The 21,203-nt window shown below is 41.5% G+C and overlaps 1 protein-coding gene across 1 annotated transcript; it reads left to right on the top strand.

Annotated features, from left to right (window-relative positions):
* Nucleotides 1-11,963: 11,963 nt before the first annotated feature.
* On the top strand, nucleotides 11,964-20,108 carry LOC134139961 (acetylserotonin O-methyltransferase). Its single transcript, XM_062574768.1, has 8 exons — nucleotides 11,964-12,035; nucleotides 13,799-13,973; nucleotides 15,051-15,180; nucleotides 15,873-15,941; nucleotides 16,460-16,578; nucleotides 17,341-17,481; nucleotides 19,117-19,239; nucleotides 19,897-20,108. The coding sequence occupies exons 1-8, from the start codon at nucleotides 11,964-11,966 to the stop codon at nucleotides 20,106-20,108; spliced, it is 1,041 nt and encodes a 346-aa protein (XP_062430752.1).
* Nucleotides 20,109-21,203: the final 1,095 nt, after the last annotated feature.

Below are 21,203 nucleotides of genomic sequence, written 5' to 3'. Positions count from 1 at the left end.
AAGTTATCTAAGGCAATTGCTGAAGCCAGAGAAGATAAATCTAGACTAGAGGCTCTGGAGGGTTCTTTTCCTAGTAGCATCTTACTGAGACAGTCTTAGCTGTTAGATTCTTAATCATTTAACCTAGCACACCATATCCAGTGCTGGCTGCATATAATATCCTGAAAGTGCAGTAATATAATGTAACTGATTTTTTTTTTCTATAGTGCTCAACCAAACTAATTGTCTTTTTTTTTTTTTTCATGGCAGGTTTGGGAAAAGCCAAAAAAGATACTTGCAAATGCTTATTTTTCAAAATGCAGAGGGAATGTGGGAGAAGTCATCTTTCAGTTGGCCAGCCAACTCAATCCAATCAAAATCCTTCAAAGCTCCTAGTTCTTAAAGTAGACCAGTAAATGCTCACTGTATTTTTATCTAGTCTAACACTTAGCAGTTTCTCTGTTTCCAGAGTTTTCCAAACTGCTACTTTAGAGATTTCAGAAGCAAATTCATTGATGTGTCAGTGTTCCCTTGACTTAGTGCCAAATATGAATGAACTGCTTTACAATCATACAACCACTCTACTTGAAACTCACCTTTTCTTTTTTTAACCATTCCATGAAGGTACAGGTTGTTAGTCACTTAGATGCACAGTGATGGGGACTCTCAAAAATTATGCTCCTACAGTGACTTGGGCTGCAAGATGACTGTGTGTAAGCTCACTGACTTGTGTGGTGATTTTTTTCAGACAGTCCCTTGTCTATTCTGTGCCTAAAACTTACGTTCTTTCTCTTACTAACCCAGGACTACACATGTTCTAGTTCAGCTGGTCATGTGTGGGTTTGATAGTTATGTCCATAGTTCAATGCTGTCATGCTGCAAGTAGCCTGCTACAGTGTAGACCAACTGGTCAATTTAAAAGCCATTTAGGTGTCTTCCACATTCCAGGTCCTTTTGCTGCCTATAGTGTGGCTGTATTCTGGAATACCACTGAATACCACCATGGCTGTCCTCCGTTGTTTCCAAAGTCTGTGTTAATGATGGGCTTTGAACTGCAAGGAAGCTTGAAAAGAATTTAAACTCTTCTAAAACTACCTCACAAATACAAATTATGCCCTGCCCAACACTATTTATTCAGATTTTTATTTTGACTGAGGTGCATGTTTATATTACCGCAAGAACTTCACTGATGAAATGTGCTGTGCTGAAGATTATTATTTCTAGTGGTAATCAACTGTTCTTTGTTCCATAGTGATTGTGAGTCAGTGCATCTCTACAAAATACTTTCTGGGAGTCTGTTTTTCAAAAAAGCACCTAGCACGTGAGCAAGGCTGCATACTGACTTCTAGAAACCTAAGTACTTAGGTTACTGACATTTTTCCTGCTCTGGAAGAATACTGTGATGCTGAATTCTTAAATTCAACCTGATTACATGGATATGTAAGAATAACTTTCAGGAGCAGACTAACTAAAAGGGAATAAAATTAGTAGATTTATTGTCTTCTATTTCGGCATATGTCTGTTGAGTTACTTTGAGTTAATATAAAAAGATAAATATTTAATGCCTTTTTAAAGCAATCTTAGTTACTTTAAAACAATGGCTTTTTTGAAATATAATTCAAACTCTGATCAACAAACATTGGTCTAATTAATGAACCAGTTCCAATAATCCACACAATTAGATATTTTATTTAGTAAATTTACAGCATTTGAAGTATTGCAGTGACAGGTTCCACTGTGAATCAAGGAAGCGGAAGAGTATAAAGTTTAGCAACTAATACTTACATAGACAAACCAAAATAGCAAATAATTTTGGAACACATGGTTGAGTATTAGTCTGGCTAGAACCTATGATATCTTTGCTTTCAGGCTGCTAGCTGCTAGAATCCAACTATTAGAATGTCTGCAAAGGTACCTGAATGTTTTGCATCAATTATGTAATCCTCATCAACTAATTTTAGTAGTAATCTGACTCTCAGTTAATGTCTTGGTCTTCCTATTAGTTGCATATTACTACTTTTCGTTTGGCAAAGTTGCATAACCTATTGCATTTGTCTGTCAATATTCAGGTTTCTTTTCCTGGGAGGTAACTAGGAGCATATATTTATTCACGATTTATATCAGAAAATCAAGGGTCTGGATGAGCAAGACAGTAAATCTTCATTTTTTTCACCCTCGGTCTACTGTTTGAAGAGTGGGAGCCTAGGTGTCAGCTTTCATCTTGACTGAAGACATGGCAGCCCCAGGAATTCAGAATAGAGATGGAGAAAGAGCTCCTTGAAGATGTAGGAAATCCTCAGTACAAGTAATTCCTCCAGAAGTGTTAAGCAAATTTCATGAGTGAATTACAGTAAAGGGGCAGGAGACCTGCATGGATGAGCAAGGAGCTCCTGGCAAAACTCAAATAGAAGAAGAAAGTACACAGAGTGTGGAAGAAGGGACAGGCCACTTAGGAGGAATATAAGAATGTGGTCAGACTGTGCAACAAGGAAGGCTAAGGGCCATTTGGAATTAAATCTGGCAAGGGTTGTCAAGGATAACAAGAAGGGCTTCTTCAAAAACGTAAGTGGCAAAAGGAAGACTAGGGAAAATGCAGGGCCAGTGTTCAATGGAATGGGTACCCTGCTGATGAAAGATACAGAGTAGGCAGAGATACTGAATGTCACTTTTGCTTTGGCCTTTACTCTTAAGGCCAGTCCTCGGGGATCGAGGCCTTGGACACTGGGGAGAAATTCTGGAGAAAGGAACTTTCCCTTGGTCAAAGAGGATTGGGTTTAGGATCATTTAGGGAAACTTGACACCCACAAATCCATGGACCCCGATGGGATGCACCCACGGTTACTGAGGGAGCTGGCAGATGTTATTACTAGGCCACTCTCTATCATCTTTGAAAGGTCATGGAGAACAGGAGTGGTGCCTGAGGACTGGAAGAAAGCCAACGTTACTCCAGTCTTCAAAAAGGGCAAGAAAGACCCAGGAAATTGCAGGCTGGTCAGCCTCATCTCCACCCCTGGAAAGGTGATGGGACAGCTCATCATGGATGTCATCTCTAAGCATATGGAGGAAAAGAAGGTGATCAGGAGTAGCCAGCATGGATTCACCAAGGGGAAATCCTGCTTAAACAATCTGATAGCCCTCTCTGATAGCATGACTGGCTAGGCAGATGAGGGAAGAGCAGTATGTGTTGTATACCTTGACTTGAGCAAGGCTTTTGACATTGTCTCCCATAACATCCTCCTAGATAAGCTCAGGAAGTGTGGGTTAGATGAGTGGAGAGTGAGGTGGATTGAGAACTGGCTAAAAGGCAGAGCTCAGTGGGTCGTCATCAGTGGTGCGGAGTCTGGTTGGAGGCCTGTAGCTAGTGGTGTCCCCTGGGGGTTAGTACTGGGTTCTGTCTTGTTCAACTTATCAGTGACCTGGATGAAGAGACAGAGTGCTTTCTCAGGAAGTTTGCTGATGCTACCAAACTGGGAGGAGTGGCTGACACACCTGAGGGCTGTGCTGCCATTCAGAGAGACCTGGACAGGCTGGAGAGTTGGTCAGAGAGGAGCCTCGTGAGGTTCAACAAGGGCAAGTGCAGGGTCCTGCGCCTGGGGAGAAATAACCCCATGCACCACTACATGATAGAGGTTGACCAGCAGCTCTGTGGAGAAGGAGCAGGGAGTCCTGATGGACAAGTTGACCATGAGCCAGCAATGTGCCCTTGAGGTCAAGAAGGCAAATAGTACCCTGGGGTGCATTAGGAAGTATGTTGCCAGCAGATTGAGGGAGGTGATCCTGCTGCTCTACTCAGCCCTGTAGAGGCCACATCTGGAGTACTACATCCAGTTCTGGGTTCCCTAGTACAAGAGAGACATGGAGCTACTGGAAAGAGCCCAGCATAGGGCTACAAAGGTGATTAGGGGACTGGAGCATCTCTCTTACGAGGAAAAGCTGCAAAAGTTGGGCCTGTTTAGCCTGGAGAAGAGTAGACTTGGAGGGGATCTTGTCAGTGTCTATGAATACCTTAAGGGAAGGTGTCAAGAGGATGAGGTTGGAGTCTTCTCAGCACCAAGTGACAGGACAAGAGGCAACAGGCACAAACGGAAACGTGAAGTTTGATCTGAATAAAAGGAAGAACTTCTTTACTGTAAAATAATAGAGCACTGGCACAGTTTGCCCAGAGAGGTTGTGGAGTCTCCTTCTCTAGAGATATTCAAAACCTGCCTGAACGCGATCTTGTGCAACATGCTCTAGGTGACTCCCATTAGACCGTGGATCTGGCAACTGCATGGTACAGCACTGTTGTTGACTGCTGGAAAACCTTAGCAGTGGTGAATAAAACCTCTGAGCCCAACTCCACCTACTCCCCACAATGGCTCAGGATTTTTTCATGCCCTGATGCTCTAGTTCCTCTCGTGAGACTAAAGGAAAATCAATGATGGAATGAGATGGGAAGAGTTTTTTTGGTTGTAAAGATGAAGCTTTCTTCCTGTGCTCTGCTCTAGCAGAGATTTAACATCTGTCACCACAAAAGAGAACAATCGTTACCCTTTTGTCCTCATAGCAGTGCCAAGAGGATAGGGTACTGCCAGTGGGAACCACCTGGTCTGCAAGGATGTGTGGTGTATTGAAGACTATAAGTCATCTAATGATACAAGACAAAATGTGACCTGTCTCTGAGGATGATGACCCCGGTCAAGAAAGAGCTCTTGTAGCAAGATCTGAGCTGAAGGGGAATGGGAAGATTGTAGGTCAGAGCTCCCAAGCTTCCCTGTGTTCTTCAGGAGCTTGTGCACGCTGCTGCCTCTCTGTGGCTGTTTGTGCTTGCAGTTTGTGACAGATTTCCTTCAGTCCTTCTGAAACAAAGAAAAACATCAGCTTAGAGGGGGTAGGAAATCCAAGCTCCTATAGCTATAGATAGTGTTATCATATATTCCTGTTCTGACTCTTAAAGAAGAACGCCTCCTCCCCTTTCTGTCTGAGGGCTATTGTGTCTCTGCATTTACCAACCTTTCAGTTTGCAATTTCCTTTGTATCTCTTGGCCTCAACCTACACTAGATGACTCAGAAAGCAGCTTTTTTCAACAGGAACTAGAGTTTCCCAACAGAAAGCAAAGCCAAACCCTCCTAGGTTATTGCTGTGGGTACTTTCCAGCTGCTAATTCTGTGGTAAAGAAATGTTGATAATATCAATTACTTTTGGCAATACAATTAGTACATTACTAACAAGTAGTTACTGAAGCCATGATCCTATCCATACCTTTTCTAATTGATTGTTACTTTTGTAGAGTAGGCTGTTTGATGACTTAGGACAAGGATATATGTATAAATAGGTTGTGGTAATAAAATATTAGACATGTTATCTGGAAGTGTCATCTTGAAAGATTTTCTCTTTGTTAGAGAAAATCTAAATTTTGGCAGTTGCTGCCAGTTACAAACACAGGATTGCCCCGGGGAACCAAAGCGTAAATACAAGCCAATGATAGCTAATCACTGATTAGTGTTATCTGGACATTGGACTAGTGGAAGCCTTAGGGAAGTACTTGAGTAAGTGTAGGATTGCGTAAGAAATTTTTACAGCTTCTCATGTTTGATAGCATAGGCAGAGATGTTATGCTATGCAAGGGAGCAGTTAAACAAGCTAATTTGGCAGATGCCTTCATAACTGGCTATGCAGAATTCACTAATGATACACTATGTATTTTTGCATTATAATTAAAAAGTTATAATGAAATATATAATTAAAAAAACTCTATTGCCTGAGTTTTTGGTCTGATGTCCTACTTTTGAGGACTGCAAAATAATTCAGATGCAACACCCATTTCCTTAAGCTTATGATGCATTCTGTTGATCTGTGAATGTGTCATTCGCAGAATGCATCTTCTTCTTTCACACAATAAATTTAGAGATGTTTGTAGAGTATATAAAGCAGCAATGGGACCAATTGCACTTGATCCTTACTTCAGAACTGGGTACGCAGAAATGACCCCTCTGGTATCTTGTATTCTTATATTCCTACATGAGTAAGTATTGGTTTATTGCTTTTATAAGCAAATGTTTCAGTTGGTTTTGTACTTGGTCTGGTACTGTGTTCTCAAGGCTTGTTTGGAATTGCATGTACAGTTCTTTCTTTAATCATGGTACAGAAAATAAATTTGGCCTTGTTTTCTCTCTCGTTCCTTATCCCCTGAATGTATTTCCTGCAGCCTCGCAATAAATTCATAAATTAGCTCAGTTAAATGTTTTGCTATAGGGGTAGGTTAAAAAAACTTTTGCAGGCCTTAGATTGCCTGGTTAGAACCATTTTTGAACTGATACCTAATATAGTCACATTGAACTGCAGCAACTGCTAAGTGACAGCTAGATGGTCTGGGCAGGATGCTGTCTTTGAAACTAGACTTTTTGTAGGACAATATGAAGGGATAACCTTGTTGGGGTGCTACAGTCACTTCCATCTAACTGACTCCATCTGCCAAGACAGAGTTGGTCACTTCTGTCTTCCCTGCAGTTCTGTGTACAACTCTGTTCACATGCAAGTGCTCTGAGAAATTGCCCAGTACAAGGAATTGCTAGCAATGCCTGTAAGAGAGAGTCCAGCGTAGGGATATGAAGATGATCAGAGGACTGCAGCGTCTGCCCTGTGAGGAACGGCTGTGAGAGCTGGGCCTCTTCAGCCTGGGGAAGAGAAGCCTGAGGGGGGATCTGATCAATGTCTACAAGTACCTGAAGGGAGGGTGTCAAGAAGATGGGCCAGACTGTTTTCAGTAGTGCTATGCAACAGGACAAGAGGCGACAGGCACAAACTGAAACACAGGCAGTTCCACCTGAATATGAGGAAGAACTTTTCTGTGAGAGTAACAGAGCACTGGACCAGGTTGCCCAGAGAGGCTGTGGAGTCTCCTTCTTTTGAGATATTTAAAGCCTGCCTGGATGCAACCCTATCTGACATGCTCTAGGTGACCCTGCTTGAGCAGGGGGGGTTGGACTAGAAGATCTCCAGAGGTCCCTTCCAAACTTACTCATTCTCTGATTCTGTTGCTCTCTACCTTAACTGGGAAAGTGAAGGGCTGTCAAGGTCTCTTCTCATCATTGTACCAGGCAGAGCTTGCAAGCAGCATAGGGCTGTAACAAATGTCTGAGGTGATCTACCAAGGGAAAGGGTGATAGGGGTGCTTGCCCCTGCCAAGCTGGAGTGAGATTTTCCCCTGAAGTTCTTTTTCAAAGCAACAAAGGAGAGGAATGACAGATAAGCAAGTATGAAATGGCCTATGAAAAGGCAGTTGTGTGTATCTCCTTATTACCCTTGACATATTTGATAGAGGGAAGTAGTTTCCAGCCTGAGAGCTTGCCTCAACTGCTGTCCCACTTGAGTCTCTTTCTGCATTTCTCTCTCTCTCTTTAAACTTTCAACCTGTACCATTTTTTAGCTAGCAAACCTGTCTAACCTCATGTAGCTTATGCCTCTTTTCTGCAAGGGCCTTGTTCTGACATGGATCTTAATGACTGGCTATTTGGTTGAAATATTTGTTGAGGGGTTCTCTGCAAGCCGGGAAATTAACCTAAGGATATCTTTGGATGACTGGTGTTACTCTTAAGACATTCTCAGTCAGAGTTCTTACTAAAGGGAAACTGAAGCCAAGAGAGGACTTTTTTTCAGATATTGAGTTGGGTATATGGGATTTTCTGCCTATATGTCTGCCAGTAGTACATTTGATGTAAACATAAAAAATAAAATTAGTCTCAAAATCTGACAGAAACTCTACTCATGTTGCTAGGAAACATCTATTGTTAAACATGAGAAGGATTATAAAGAAGAAAATTGAAAATTTGTATGAACTGGACATTCTATGTCAAAAATATGCTACTGTTTGTTAAGATCCTAAAAATCAAGGGGCACAAAGTGAATCATCTTCATGAACTTTTTGATGTATTTGCAACTGATTTACCCTGGACATGCTTAGAGGCTTAGTAGTGATAGTGGGCATAGCAGTTTCAATACTGACATAACTGAAACTCATTACCCTCGCCACTTCCCTGAGATTTGTCCTTGTTGCTTCTAAGGAAAATTACACATGTAAAAATGTGGTATTATCTGTCATTTCTCACTGGCAGGCACATTAATTTCACTTTAAATCTACTTTGTTCTTAGATCATTTTTAACTTTGTAATATTATGCAAAAATGATGTAACTTTTTTAATGTAATGTCTGTTTGTAATGAGTCGCTGAAGCAAGGATGAGTTCAGTCGTCAAAACAATCTTGAGATGTAATAAAGTAACAGCTTTAGACTGTGCATGATTTAAATGCTATGACAAAAAACCTTGATGGGATTTTCAGAGAAAGAAATCAATTGCAATTTCATCTTCACAAATGCATTTCTAGGTTAAAAGAAGCTTAGACTTTAAGCCTCAACAACAGTTTATTTGGAATCAGCAACATACTGTGTGTGGCTTCTCATCAGTCTGGTGTGGGTTGTCTGCAACTGTCTTTCTCTGCATCTCACTACTGGTAGTAATCCCATTAGATGATTACATCTAATGTCCTCAACAGACAGATTTAGCCATAATAAAAAAAAGTACTTCAAGCAGGTTTAATCAACTACGTGGTCATTTTATAACCAGAGCCTCTTTTACTCTATACCTTATTCTTAAGTAAAGTGAATTTATGCTCTACAGGAACACCCTAGTCTATTGTTTGTACACTTAACCATCTGATTATTTAGACAAAGCTGTAAAAATTAAGGGTTGAGCATTTTCATACTTAGATGAATCTTTAATGCAGCTGTACTAAATGTCACTAATATCTGCTTATGCATCTGTGCATTTGAAGAAAGCAATCTATAAGCTGGTGAGCAGCAGGTAGCTCTTCCTGGAGTTGTTTTGTTTAGCTCAAGTGAAGAGAAATCTGTACTTAAGTTCTGAGAGTATTTATTTCCAGTGCAGCTGATGGCCTGGTCTTAATGGACGGTATGAAATTAATTATCCTGGGAATGGGGAATCTTTATTTTTGTGTAAAATCCCACCAATTTGCTGTGAAGTTTCTCAGTAGCAGACAGAATTGCAGAACTGGCCTTTGTCAGAAAAATATTTTTGCCTTCCAAGAACTTTCTAAGATATTGGCTAGTAACTTTTAATCTCAGAGCAATTTATTCTTTGTATTTGGAGGACAGAAAAAACTGCTGGGGAAAGCATTGATTTTGTTCTCTGTATGGATAGAGAGTTAGTGAAAACTGGAGGTTTCTTTCCCTACAGAATTGTCTTTGAGATGGATATGATGAACTGAAAGAGTTATAGCATACTCAATAAGAAGGGTAGTAAATTTGAGCAAATAAATGAATCTTTGCAAAATCATGCTTAATGCATATGCAGAAGGAAATTTCTAAATAGGAACTGTGATAGTGCAGTAACCTAGACATGAGGATAGGTGGGGAAGAGGTTCCTTATTAATGTAGGCATGCATTTGAACCTGTAGTCCAGGTTTTTCAGAGAAACCTTGTCTCATTAAGTGTAAGGTACGCAGTTACTGAAGCACAGATTTGACAGTCACTCTTATGGAGAGAATTGTTGTGATGTCCAGGACCAACAGTACAAAATAGAATAATAGCATCTAAACTACACAGAACTGTGAAGTGTGTTGCATTAGTTAGGCAGCTGCAATGTAATTACAGGCTATATCGTCCAAGAGGAGTGGTTCTAAGTGTTTTTAGTGTGGGGTTTGCTGTAACGTTTCTGTGTTCAGACCTAATATTTCAGTAACGTGGGAGACCCTATGGCTTTAGAACACAGAAAAAATACTGTTTCTGAATTCTATGCAGGAGGAAAAGGTTGAATAGCATTTGACTAGCTAACTTCTACAACAAACTTAATTAGTTGTGAAGTAGATTTATTTCATTACTGGCTAAATTAATTTTTTTAAAAAGTTGGCTGAAATTTAAAGACCAGTATAGAAAATTAAGAGTCTCAACAAGATAACATAATGGAACCTACCTGATGAGAAACTTTCCCTGCATCCACAGTGTTGTCCGAAAGGACATCTGGAAAACTTCATACTAGCCTGATTGTTCTACAACAAGTCAGGATAAAAAGAGAATCATACAACCAACCTTCTATAGTAGCTTATATACAACTCTGTTTCCTAGGAAAGGAAAAAAGTACCTAAATATTGTGTTGAGACAACATTGAGAAGTGCAAATCTTTAAAGATAAAGCTAAAACCAAGTTAAGACACACACAACATTGTGACACATGTATTAATCATTGTATTGCTCAAGTTTCACTTCATGTATTAACTGTATTGCTGAAGCATAGAGAAAAAGCTACCACTAAAAAACAGCTGTTTTCTAATGTTTTGCCATGGTTTTGCCACCTGAATCACAGTCTGAATTACTGTTGCTACCTGAATTATCACTAAATGATGTAAAACTATGAAAGAGCCTTTTCTTGATGGAAAGGGTCTGACCTTTCTTGAGAGTTGATGCTTTTGCCCACAAATGCTCAGGGCAAAATTGCAGGCATTTATGAACTTGACTAATGAATACTATGGCAGAGATGTCTTGTGAAAGTAATTAAAGGCATTAAGTTTCTGACAAAATGCCTATCAGGTGTCCTTTCCATGAAGAGTAATCTATTCTCAGATTAATTCAAATTCACATTTGGAACTTGACGGCCCTTTCATTCTTTCCCCACATGCACTTTCTGCATGTCCCTCATTAGTTTTGAAAAGAAGGGAGAGCAAGGCTATGCTAGCCAGAAGGAAAATGTAGAACACTACTGAGCATGCTGCTTTGCCAAAACAGGGAAAATCACAAGGATGATATGTTTTCCAGTGTTGGCAGCCAGGGATAAGCACTGCTTTTTAAGACACCTGAAAAATATGGAAAGGAAGCAAAAGTAGATTTAATTCCTAGTAGACTTTACCTGAGTGAGTGTTGTCAGAGCAAATTAATTGCTGCAACAGGACAGCACTACAAACAGACTCTTAGCTTCTCCAAGGAATGGCTCAATCTGGACTTAAAGATGGGTGTACCCCATAGCCAGCTCCAGGGTCACCTCGACCTGTGTATGTCACAGCAAGTTTCACCTTGGGCCTGATTATGGTGGGGTATGTTCTTCTCCTCCAGCTCCTTGTATGGACTCTGTTCTCAGATTCATCCCGCCATGGCTCTTCTTCACTCCATAATAGTTATGCTGATCCTCCTTCCTGCACAGGTAAGGTCTGAGGCCTTGGACACATGGTCCAAAACCCAAGGCTCAACATGTCTCTGGGTTGTAGCTGGCTCAAAGCAACCGCTGTGTGTATGTCTCTAATTCATGGGGAGGGAGAGGTGACTTGCATTAGCGTGCTCTGAGAGGAGACAGGCTGGTTCAGGAGTGTACCCTGACCATTCTCAGCTGAGCTCATACTCCCTCCTCCTTAACCTCCACGAAAGGTGCAACTTCTACATGAAGAAGCGTGTTGCCAAATTGTCCTCATTCCTCTGGTGTCAGAGGCCATTGGACTGGCTGATATATGCAAGGATCTCTAGCTGAAGGATCTTTTTTCAGTGTCACAATTCCAGCCCCTCTGAGCAAAGCTGCTTTTGAAAAAGTCCCGAAAAAGGCTGTGCAAAAAAAAGGCTGTGCTTTGGTTTATGCACTCTGAGTTTGGGTTCTGGATGCTGTTTTGCAGTGATTTCTTATTTGTTTGTCGCAAGCTTTCAGTTGTTTCTGAAATAGTAGGGTGAGTAGTTAACCACTGAAGTGATGATACTATTTTAGTCTGCACTGCTTCTTGAGCCCTGTACTTGAGGACGAAAGCTCCGAAGAAACAGCAATGAACCTAGCAGAAGTTCAAGTTCAAGAAGTTCAAGAAGTTCAAACCCACTGAATCCAATGTGTTTTGTAACGGATGTGTTTCTCAGAAGCAATAGGATTAAGCGGATCACCTGGTGTGCTCTGAGCTTGGTGGAAAGAAGCTTATTTAAATTAAGAGGAGGAGAGGATCTGTGCTTCAGTACAGGAGGAAGATGGGCTCCACAGAAGACCTTGACTACCCTCAAATCATATTCCAATACACCAATGGATTTTTAGTCTCAAAGGTAAGAAGTATCAGTCAGTATTGGATAGATGTCTAAGATTATGCAGAAAGAAATATTCAAAAGTCTCACTTCATATCCTTAGTGTAATTCTTTGAAGAAAAAACAGTCTGATAAGAAAGCATCCTAATAGTACACTGGATTTAAATTAGTTGTATTAATGGATGAATTTTGGAAAGGAAAGAGGTTTGAGAGAGACCTTGACCCCTCAGAATGGACATAACATTTATTGGTACCCATCTAGATTTTGGGGGCTTGGATGTGCAGAAGTACTGTCTCCTTGAGGCTTTGAAAAAGCAGGGGGTTATGGCTTAGGGCTTGATGTTTACTGTCTCAGCTGTGCAAGGTTCCTTAAGTAGTGGGATTTCTTCTATATTTTTCAGTTTGAGAAACAGAAGATTGGCTTACATCACTTTTTTTTTTTTTTTTTTTTTTTTTTTTTTTTTTTTCCATGCTGGCATACCACTCAAACAGCAAGGTTTTTCAAATATGTTCTCACAGAATAATTTCCTCCCCCTCTCAGGCTTGGCTGCGTGCATTATGCGGTGGGCTGAACTTGGTAACTTCCGTATATTACCTACTTTTCAGGTGTAGGAAACATAGGCTGGTATAATGACACTTTTCCAGACAGCATCTAATTGAGAGAGACGCAGAGCTAGTCATTTCAATTTCCTTAATGTTTGCTGATGATGTTTGTGCATGTGTGTGTGTCTGTGCGCACAGAAGGGCATAAAAGTCTTGTACTCCTATTTGGTGCTTTTTTTTTTTTTTTTTCCTCATTCCACAATTTAATTGTTGTTACTATTTTTCCTCATTGTAACCCTGGCAGAAATGGTAATAGAAGGAATGTTCTGCTGAGGTGTGCAAATATTGCTTACTCAAAGACTCTGGAAAGGGAGAGCTGTCCGCGAAGAGTGGCAAAAAAGGATGAGGACAATTCTTTTTTATTTGGGGTGAAAGATGGGTGCCCAAATACTTTTCAAATTCACATTGGTATTATGTTTCCAGAAATTATCTCAGTAATGTTGAGATCCTGCCTAAACAGTTCTTACTGAGAGGAAAAGAAAGCTCCATGGATGTTACCAAATCACCATAAATACAGACAGCCAATTCGCGAACTGTGTTCCTTAGTGTATTAGGAGAGTTTGTATGAGTGGTGAACTGGACAACTATTATTTATGGACTTGACTGTGTACAGCCAAAGAAGGATATTTTCACTGTGTGAACTTAGGTTATGTATGTTTGTCCAAAGGTTGCAGACTTGTTCCAGGAGTTGGTACATGTGGAATTTATCCTGGGAGGATTGACATGCTTCCCACTGCAAGCCACTCTGGAGTCCCCAGGATTCACTGTAATGCATGTTAGATCTTTAGCCAAAAGATCACACAGTGCTGTGCTTGTGCTCTCCAGGCAGAAAGCAAGAGAGACTGTTGTCAAAATGTGCTCTGAAGCTAAGGTACAGGCAGTAGCATTTGCACACAAAACCTAGTCTTAAAATGTGGCCCTTTGCAAATGCAGTATCACAGCCACTAAAGAAAGAGAAATGAAAAGAGTGCACTGCAAGCAGTGTATGGTATATTCAGTACTCAAAAGAACTTTAGGTTAATCATTGCACTTGAGTGTCAGAAGGAACATCTTTCCATCAAAATCATTATAGAATATATAGATTTTTCTTTTTCTCAAATTTAGCAAAGTTAGAAATGCAATAGGCCTTGGCACTTTCTCCTGATTCACTTCCACTCACTGACACCTTTCTTGACATCCAGGTTTTGTTTACTGCCTGCGAGTTGGGAGTGTTTGATCTACTGCTGGAGTCAGGAGAGCCCCTGTCTTCGGATGCCATTGCTGCACGCTTGGGCAGCAGCCCCAGCGGGACAGAAAGACTTCTGGATGCTTGTGTGGGACTGAAGCTATTGGCAGTAGAGGTGACAAGAGGAGGAGGTAAAAATGGCAGAAGAAGGGGAAGAAGCCAAAAGACTGAAAGGTCTGATGGTTTTGAAAGCAAAGCAAGGTGTGTGTGTGGAGAGAGGAGCTCCAGGATTAGGCCAGTGACTGTAGGTGGCAAAAAGAGATAATTGCTTGGGAACAGCAGCCTTTCTTTGGCTGAAAGGGCAGCAGCAAATGTCAACACGACTAAAGATGTAAAAGAAGCGCAGTTCTGTGTCCTGCTCTGTCCTGTGTTCTCTCGAGCTGTTTCAGGGCTTACAGCAGCTGCCCAGCAGTGGCAAGGAGAACAGCATGAGCCTTTACATCTATTTGTATGTCTTCCCTGGGCCTGTCCCAAGGCAAGTAGGGGCATGGGTAGCCCTGCAGGATCTGGATGTGCTCTCCACATCACGCTGCTGCCCTAGTGTGAGCTGAAGCCTCAGGTCCTTTACGCTACCAGAGTGGGTGATGCCACTGGGGCTGCACTGGAGGAAGCAGGAGTGATTTCCACAGCGTGTGCTTTGAATGTTGGTCTGTCTGCCCAAAGAAAGAGACTGCCCTTGTGCATGGAGAGGGGATAAAAGGGGCGAGTACAATGTTCTGGGGATGAGAGTCCACACTTGACTACTTTACCATTTAGAAAAAAAGACTTTTCTGCAAAGGCTTTTCGGTTACATAGAGCACAGACCTTTCTCTGAAAGGAAAAATTATAGATAAATAATGACACTCATCATAAGACTTTCCTCTTTCTCTTCCTCAAAGAAATGTTTGATGTTGGGGTAAGTGTAGGGACATGGTGTTTACCTACGGTGAATGGAGCAACACAGATTTCACTACTGCTCACCTACCCTGGAATATAATACCTGAAAGAACTGATTATAAATGCAATGTTTTTCTGTCTCTGCCTGTATGCTACTGCTGTATACTCTGCTGTATACCTTTTGTTTTGTTTTGTTTTCTTTTCTTTTCTTTTTATCTGCAAGTAAATATCTTTTTTTTTTTTTTTTTTTGGTGATAAATATCATGCTGTGCGACAGGCTGAGCAAGATGATAGTATACATATTAGTAAATATATTCATTTCATCTCTTTAGCTTACTACAGAAACACAGAAATTTCCAACCTCTACCTTACAAAATCAAGTCCCAAGTCTCAGTATCATATTATGATGTATTACTCCAACACAGTCTATTTGTGCTGGCACTACCTGACCGATGCTGTGAGGTAAGGAGGAGAGTGTGTGTTGTGTGCTGCCTATTGCAGCCTGCTTTGCTGCATGAGTTAGGCTGCTGTGAGCAGAGTGTTTTGGGGGAAGAACACAAGAAAGACACTGGCTGGTTCTTGGAAAGAAATACGAATGGCTGAAGTATGGTGTTGTCATTACTGCATCGCGTGTTCTTGAGGGCAGTGGGGCTGCTGTTTGTAGAGCAAATTTAGGAATCAGATTTCTGAATGTTTGGTGGCCCTCACGATAGCACTTGATCATTACAGCTGCTCTTGTTGGAAGATACCTGTAAATGGTAAGGGCTAATGGACAAGGATAGTTCTGTTGCAAAAGAAGTGAGAACAAGGGTAGGTTAATATGGAGATGGAGTCTCACTTGTTTCAGTCTGTGCAGCTGATGACCATGATGCATGGGGGTACCATGGTCTCACCCTTTCACTCCAGATGTGGTCTCATAAAGAATCAGATATTCCTGTTCAAAATAATAACATTAAAAAAACCTTTTGTTTTATCCTTTTGTGGATAGCAGGTAAGGGTGTCAGAATGATCTCAGCTATTACAAACAGACTGGCATATATCTTGCCCAAGGTAGTTCCTATGCACAGTGATGAATTAAATTTGCAACTTCTTTTCCAGGGGCAAAGAAAAAGAAATCCACTTTAATATGCTTTTTTGTCGTTTTACTCCTTTAGAGAAGGAAGAAACCAATATGAAAGAGCTTTTGGCATTTCCTCTAAAGATCCTTTTGGAGCAATGTACAGGTAATCATTACTATATAAACTGGAATTTCATTCTTCTTAACATAGAAAAAATATCTATTTTGAATTATGACCCAAAGCACTTAAATATGCTGATGTGTAAGTCCTACTCATCTGAAATATTTTAAGTATTTCCTTTTTACAGTGTTTCCTTTTATGTATATGTATTGTTGGGACACTGATATTTTGAAAAGAAAAACAGAAATTGCTGTTCTGAAAACCATATCAAAGGATGTCTTTGGCACATCGCAATAGTAGTTGAATGAAAAATCCCTTGAAAGCCTAAAAATTAGTAATGTCATACACTGTTGGACTTCACTAGTCTTAATTCTCTATTCAAATGAAGGAATACATCACAGTAAGTCTAAAAGTAGGCTTTATATGCAAAGTGAATTTATTGCACGGTAGTGGAATCAGAGATTAGTGTTTGAACTAAAACTCTTGATGGGAGTTGTACTCTATGAGTCACCAAGGACATTATAAGCTACATTTCCTCATGCTGTCTCTGTTTGCAATACTAGGTCAGAAGCAGAAATGCTGAAATTCATGGCTGGCCAGAACTCAGTATGGAGTATATGTGGTAGAGATGTTCTTGCTGCATTTGACCTTTCCCCTTTCAGGCATATTTATGACCTGGGAGGTGAGTGTCACTAGATCTTCTTTTACAAGCCTCTGAACTGTCATCTTTTATGAGCTTTGAAAAGCAAAACAGCACCTGCATTACAAGATGTGCATAGCAATGTAAAGGCAAATAGATCTGCGAAACTTGTCAGCAATAAAGACAGCTTTCTACTTTTTGGGTTGGGTTGGAAAGGAAAATAAGTAGTGGTTTTTTTTGTTTGCTTGTTTTTCTCTAGAGCATCTCATAAGTCTGAGTAGGGTTTGATATTCTTCTCCTTCCTTGCTTGGTACATCCCTCTGGTGCCAGCATCTCTCCCTCTTCCACTTCAGTCATGTTAGGTAGGGAGACTGTCTGTAGCCTCTCACCGCAAAGGACCTCGTTGTTCCAGCACTGCTGAACGCTGCCAGGACTCATGGGAGCTGGGAGTCTCCATCACGGACTCCATCCACTCCCTTCCCACTGCGTGGTTTAGCGGCTTTTCTTACCATTTCCTCTCTTCCAGCTGCCAGAGCAGCTCTAGCTGAGGAGGTGTGTAAGAGCTGCCAAGGCCAGGGGCTTAGCCCACAGGCCTGGCTGCCACGAGCCCAGGGGCTTCTTGCAGAGCAGACGGAGTCCGTGGCCACGCTTGTCCCTCTTCCTCTGCTTCCATGACAGCTGAGGGACAAACGTGCGAACGAGGTGCCGTGAGGCCGAATGCACTGCTGCCTGCGTCACCGCACAGGCATGTTGATGAGCGGGGTGGTTTTGTGTCAGCACTGACCACCTCTGCTCTCTCCAAAGGAGGTGGAGGGGCTTTGGCGCAGGAGTGTGTTTCTGTGTACCCAAACTCCACGGTCACAATTTACGACCTGCCAAAAGTCGTGCAAGTGGCCAAAGAGTGGTTTGTTCCCTCGGAGGAGCATCGGATCGCTTTCCACGAAGGTAAGTGCCGACTGCTGCGGGGAGGGTGCTGGTGTGTGCTGGAGGAGCGTATGGCTGCAGGATGGTGGATGCAAGCGAGCGCCCTGGGTGCTGGAGGCCACGTAAGCCTGCTCGCTCACCTGGCAGAGGCTGGGAGTTTGTGGCTGTCAGTGCATTTGTACGACCTTGCCTTGTGAAGCATCTGGTCGGAAAGGCAACAGTGCAGAAGGCTAGCAGTTTTCATAGCCTTTTTCCTCAAGAGCTATTTGTGTGTTTAGAGAATGGAGGAGTACTAGCAGCCAAGGTGGGTGCACAGAGGTGCTCCTAATGTGTTTGGGCACTCTCAAAAGGAATTCTTCTGGAGTTGTATTGTCACAACTGCTGCTTCTGAGCCCTTGTGTCTTCTTGGAAGTCTCTCGTTTGAAGCTCAGGCCTCCAGTTGCCCCTTACTTGAGGAGGATCTCCTAGTTCTTTCTCCCCAGACAGCATCCTCCATAGCCCATATCTGCAACTCATTGCAGAACATGACAGGATGGCTGTCCTGGTTGTGCACCTCCAGCTACCTTCCCTCAAGAGAGACACACAATTACAGAGTGACTAAGAAACTCTTTACTCCTGCAAATTACTCTATTTCTTCAGAACAAGAACACTGCAAAACAACCCCTGCAACTGTGGACAGTTGTCATGCATGTTACAAAGCTTCATATACATTCCCTTTTCTCTTGTGCAGACCTCCAGTAGCTATATGGGACAGCAGGCCTGCTCTGAGCAAGGGATTTTCGCTTCTCTAGTCAAATTGTTATATTTTCCAGTTCCCAGACATTTGAGGCTTTGAACATGGGTGAGCTGGTCTAATGCCTTTTGCTCAGCCTTCAGATCTTGCATGGTCTTTGTACCATCTCTGAAACTGAGTGTAGGCAGATCTGGGTTTTGATGTTTTCAAAAGTTGCCAAAATGTTGGAATGACATAATAATGCTTCACCTTCTGAGAGTGAAAGGAAGGCTTTGAGGAAGGGAAGGAGTATATAAAAGGGAGAGGGAGATATATGGGAAGTGCTACGTCTGCCAGTGATACAAAGAAATGAGAGTGAAGATGCAGACATAAAAGTATGAATTCAATATGCCAGGTGCTGAATAAAAGGCATCACCATGTAGCCAGTACTAGGAAGTGCGAGATTTGCATTTTTCCTTGTGGACTTACAGTGGTTCAATGCCTCCTGGAGGTTTTTAAGAACTGAAACCATGTATAGCTAAGAGAAGTTCTTCCTTTTTCTGTGCGACTTATGAGAATCTTTTTTTTTTTTTTTTTTTACTTTTTTATGAAACTGAAGGCCTATGTCTTTGGATGAAACATCAAACTCCAGTGCTTCCTTGTGCATCAATAATTATTTCAAATGAACTGCTGTTTAAACACTTCAATTCTCCTACAGGCTGGACAAGGAACAAAAAAACAAAACAAAACAAAATGAAACAAAACAAAAATCCCTATGCAATGTCATGAAAGGACTTTTACCTGGTAACTTTATTAACTGTCTAACTTGAGTCATTGAAATGGCAAGTTAGAATCTCTGGGACCGAACAGAACTGGAAATATTTGCTTAACTCAGCCCTCTATATTTTGGGATATTCTGTAATACATGTACTCTTGCTTTACAGGAGATTTTTTTAAAGATTCAATTCCAGAAGCTGATCTTTACATTTTATCCAAGATACTGCATGACTGGGACGATGACAAATGCAAGCAGCTGCTGGCAAAAGTCCACAAGGCTTGCAAACCTGGTAGGTTTGAACTCTTGAAAAATAGGGAGATTCTCCTCTATCAGTTACACAAAACAGAGCAGTTGTAATGGGCAATTTGGCTGGCAGGATTTCTGTTCAAATGTGCTTTGGTTTAGCCTTTCACCTCACCGGTGTGCAGCTGAACCAGACAGGGCCAAATCCAGTTGCAAATGCTCATATCCGGCTTCTAGGTTTAGTCATCTTCTCTGTGAATGCACAGTGAATCTGGAATCCTTTCCAGATATTTAGGTGCATAAAAAGTCACATGAATGGGACCTGGGAGCAGTGTTAAGATACACAAGTCATAGAAGAAATCCCATTAAGCATCACATCAAACCTTTGGAGCTTTCAAAGTACAGCCAATAGGATGTAGTTTTCAGTGAAATTGTTAATCTCAGCTCTTGGGATTTCAGCTGAGAGAGACAAGAATTTCAATCCCAGCCTTAACATCCACTTCAGGTACTGAAGGTACTGAAGTACCTGAAGTAGTCAAGCAGAGACATGCTCTGAGGTTGTTGCTCATTTATTGTCTTCTGTGATACAACTTAAAGGCTGCTTTTTACTGAAACTAACAGTTAGGATCCTGCCTAACTCAGCTGAAAATTACCTTATCTTCCTACAGCTCAGCATGTGTTTTATATGTCTTTATTCAACCAGGCGGTGGAGTGCTACTGGTTGAATCACTTCTGAATGAAGACAAAAGTGGACCCTTAGAAACCCAACTGTATTCAATGAATATGTTGGTACAGACTGAAGGAAAAGAGCGAACACCTGCAGAATACAGCAATCTCCTGCAGGCAGCTGGCTTCACAGAGATTCAAGTCAAGAGAACTGGAAAGCTCTATGATGCTATTTTAGGAAGGAAATAATCGTATCTTCTTTCTTCTGTCTTGTTAGGTACATAAGTGGGCAAATATGGTACGCTTTTCTTAGGCAGCAGCCATCAGCTTAGCTCTAGCTAAGGCATTGAACTCGTTTGTAAGCTGGTACGCTGTTATGAGACTCTCTACTGGTGCAGTTCGAGTGTGCATGGATTGCGAGTCTGGCAGGTTGATGATGGCTTGCCTCTGGCCCTGAATAGGGAAGAGAGGAATCAAGAGCAGTTCCACTGAGAATGGCCCATGAAAGAAATTTACCAAGGAAAGTGTGTACTTCCTACTCTGCCGTTTTTGTACTTAAGTTTTTTTCATTCCAACTTTCCAAGTTTAACACTGTACCTGACAAATGCAGTCTAATTTGTACTCCACCTCTTGCAAAATAAAACTAAGCTCTGTTATGCTACATGCATTCATGTTCTCTGGGACTGATATAGCGTAAGTAGGCTAAGTTATAACCCCCTGTAGTTTGACACTTCTGAGTTTCAGAAAAAGCTGAGCCCGGATAAGTTGCATATGAAAAACAATTTTTTCCCTAGGTTTTAAATTTCTTTTGAAAAATAGAAGTTTGTAGCCTAGCTTGATGAGTGACTAGAGCACAGCAATGCTCTATACAGACCTTGAGACATCAACTGAGTGGGTGAACAAAGCAGCCAATGAATTCAATAACATGCTTGCTACCTTCCTACTTACCTCTGATGATGTCTTTAAATCATTTGGTGAAGTACAATCTGCAATAACCTGCCTAGTTTCTGGAAGTAGAAAACTAGATTACTGAAGTGAGAAACATTTGGAATAGGCACCAAAAGGTCATATTCTAGAGATGTGACTTGAAGGCTAGTTGCCCTTGCATATTGACTAGGTTACTAGAGGAAGCTGAGATAGACTCCTCAGCAGCCGTCTAAAGGAGCCCTCTCTCTTCTTTGACTGTAGAAAGAACTGTAGAGGGATCAGCCCGCCTCAGCAGGGAAAAGTTGGCCTTTTGTCATATTCTGTGATAGCTACAAAATCACGTGGCAAGGCCTCAATGGTCCTTTCATCCTTAAAAGCAACAGCGCACGGTCCCTGAGCCACTGAGCAGGCAGCTCA

The sequence above is a fragment of the Rhea pennata genome, chromosome 1 (assembly GCF_028389875.1).
Source record: "Rhea pennata isolate bPtePen1 chromosome 1, bPtePen1.pri, whole genome shotgun sequence".
NCBI classification, from domain to species: domain Eukaryota; kingdom Metazoa; phylum Chordata; class Aves; order Rheiformes; family Rheidae; genus Rhea; species Rhea pennata.
Note: the sequence above shows the minus strand (reverse complement) of the source record. Positions and strands in the feature narration are given on the sequence as shown.

Bases quoted from the DNA above. Each gene is read 5' to 3' on its own strand.
- LOC134139961 (XM_062574768.1), top strand. From the start codon at position 11,964: ATGGGCTCCACAGAAGACCTTGACTACCCTCAAATCATATTCCAATAC. The intron at 15,181-15,872 runs GTAAGGAGGAGA...TTACTCCTTTAG, and splicing joins TACCTGACCGATGCTGTGAG to AGAAGGAAGAAACCAATATG. The intron at 17,482-19,116 runs GTAAGTGCCGAC...CTTGCTTTACAG, and splicing joins TCGGATCGCTTTCCACGAAG to GAGATTTTTTTAAAGATTCA.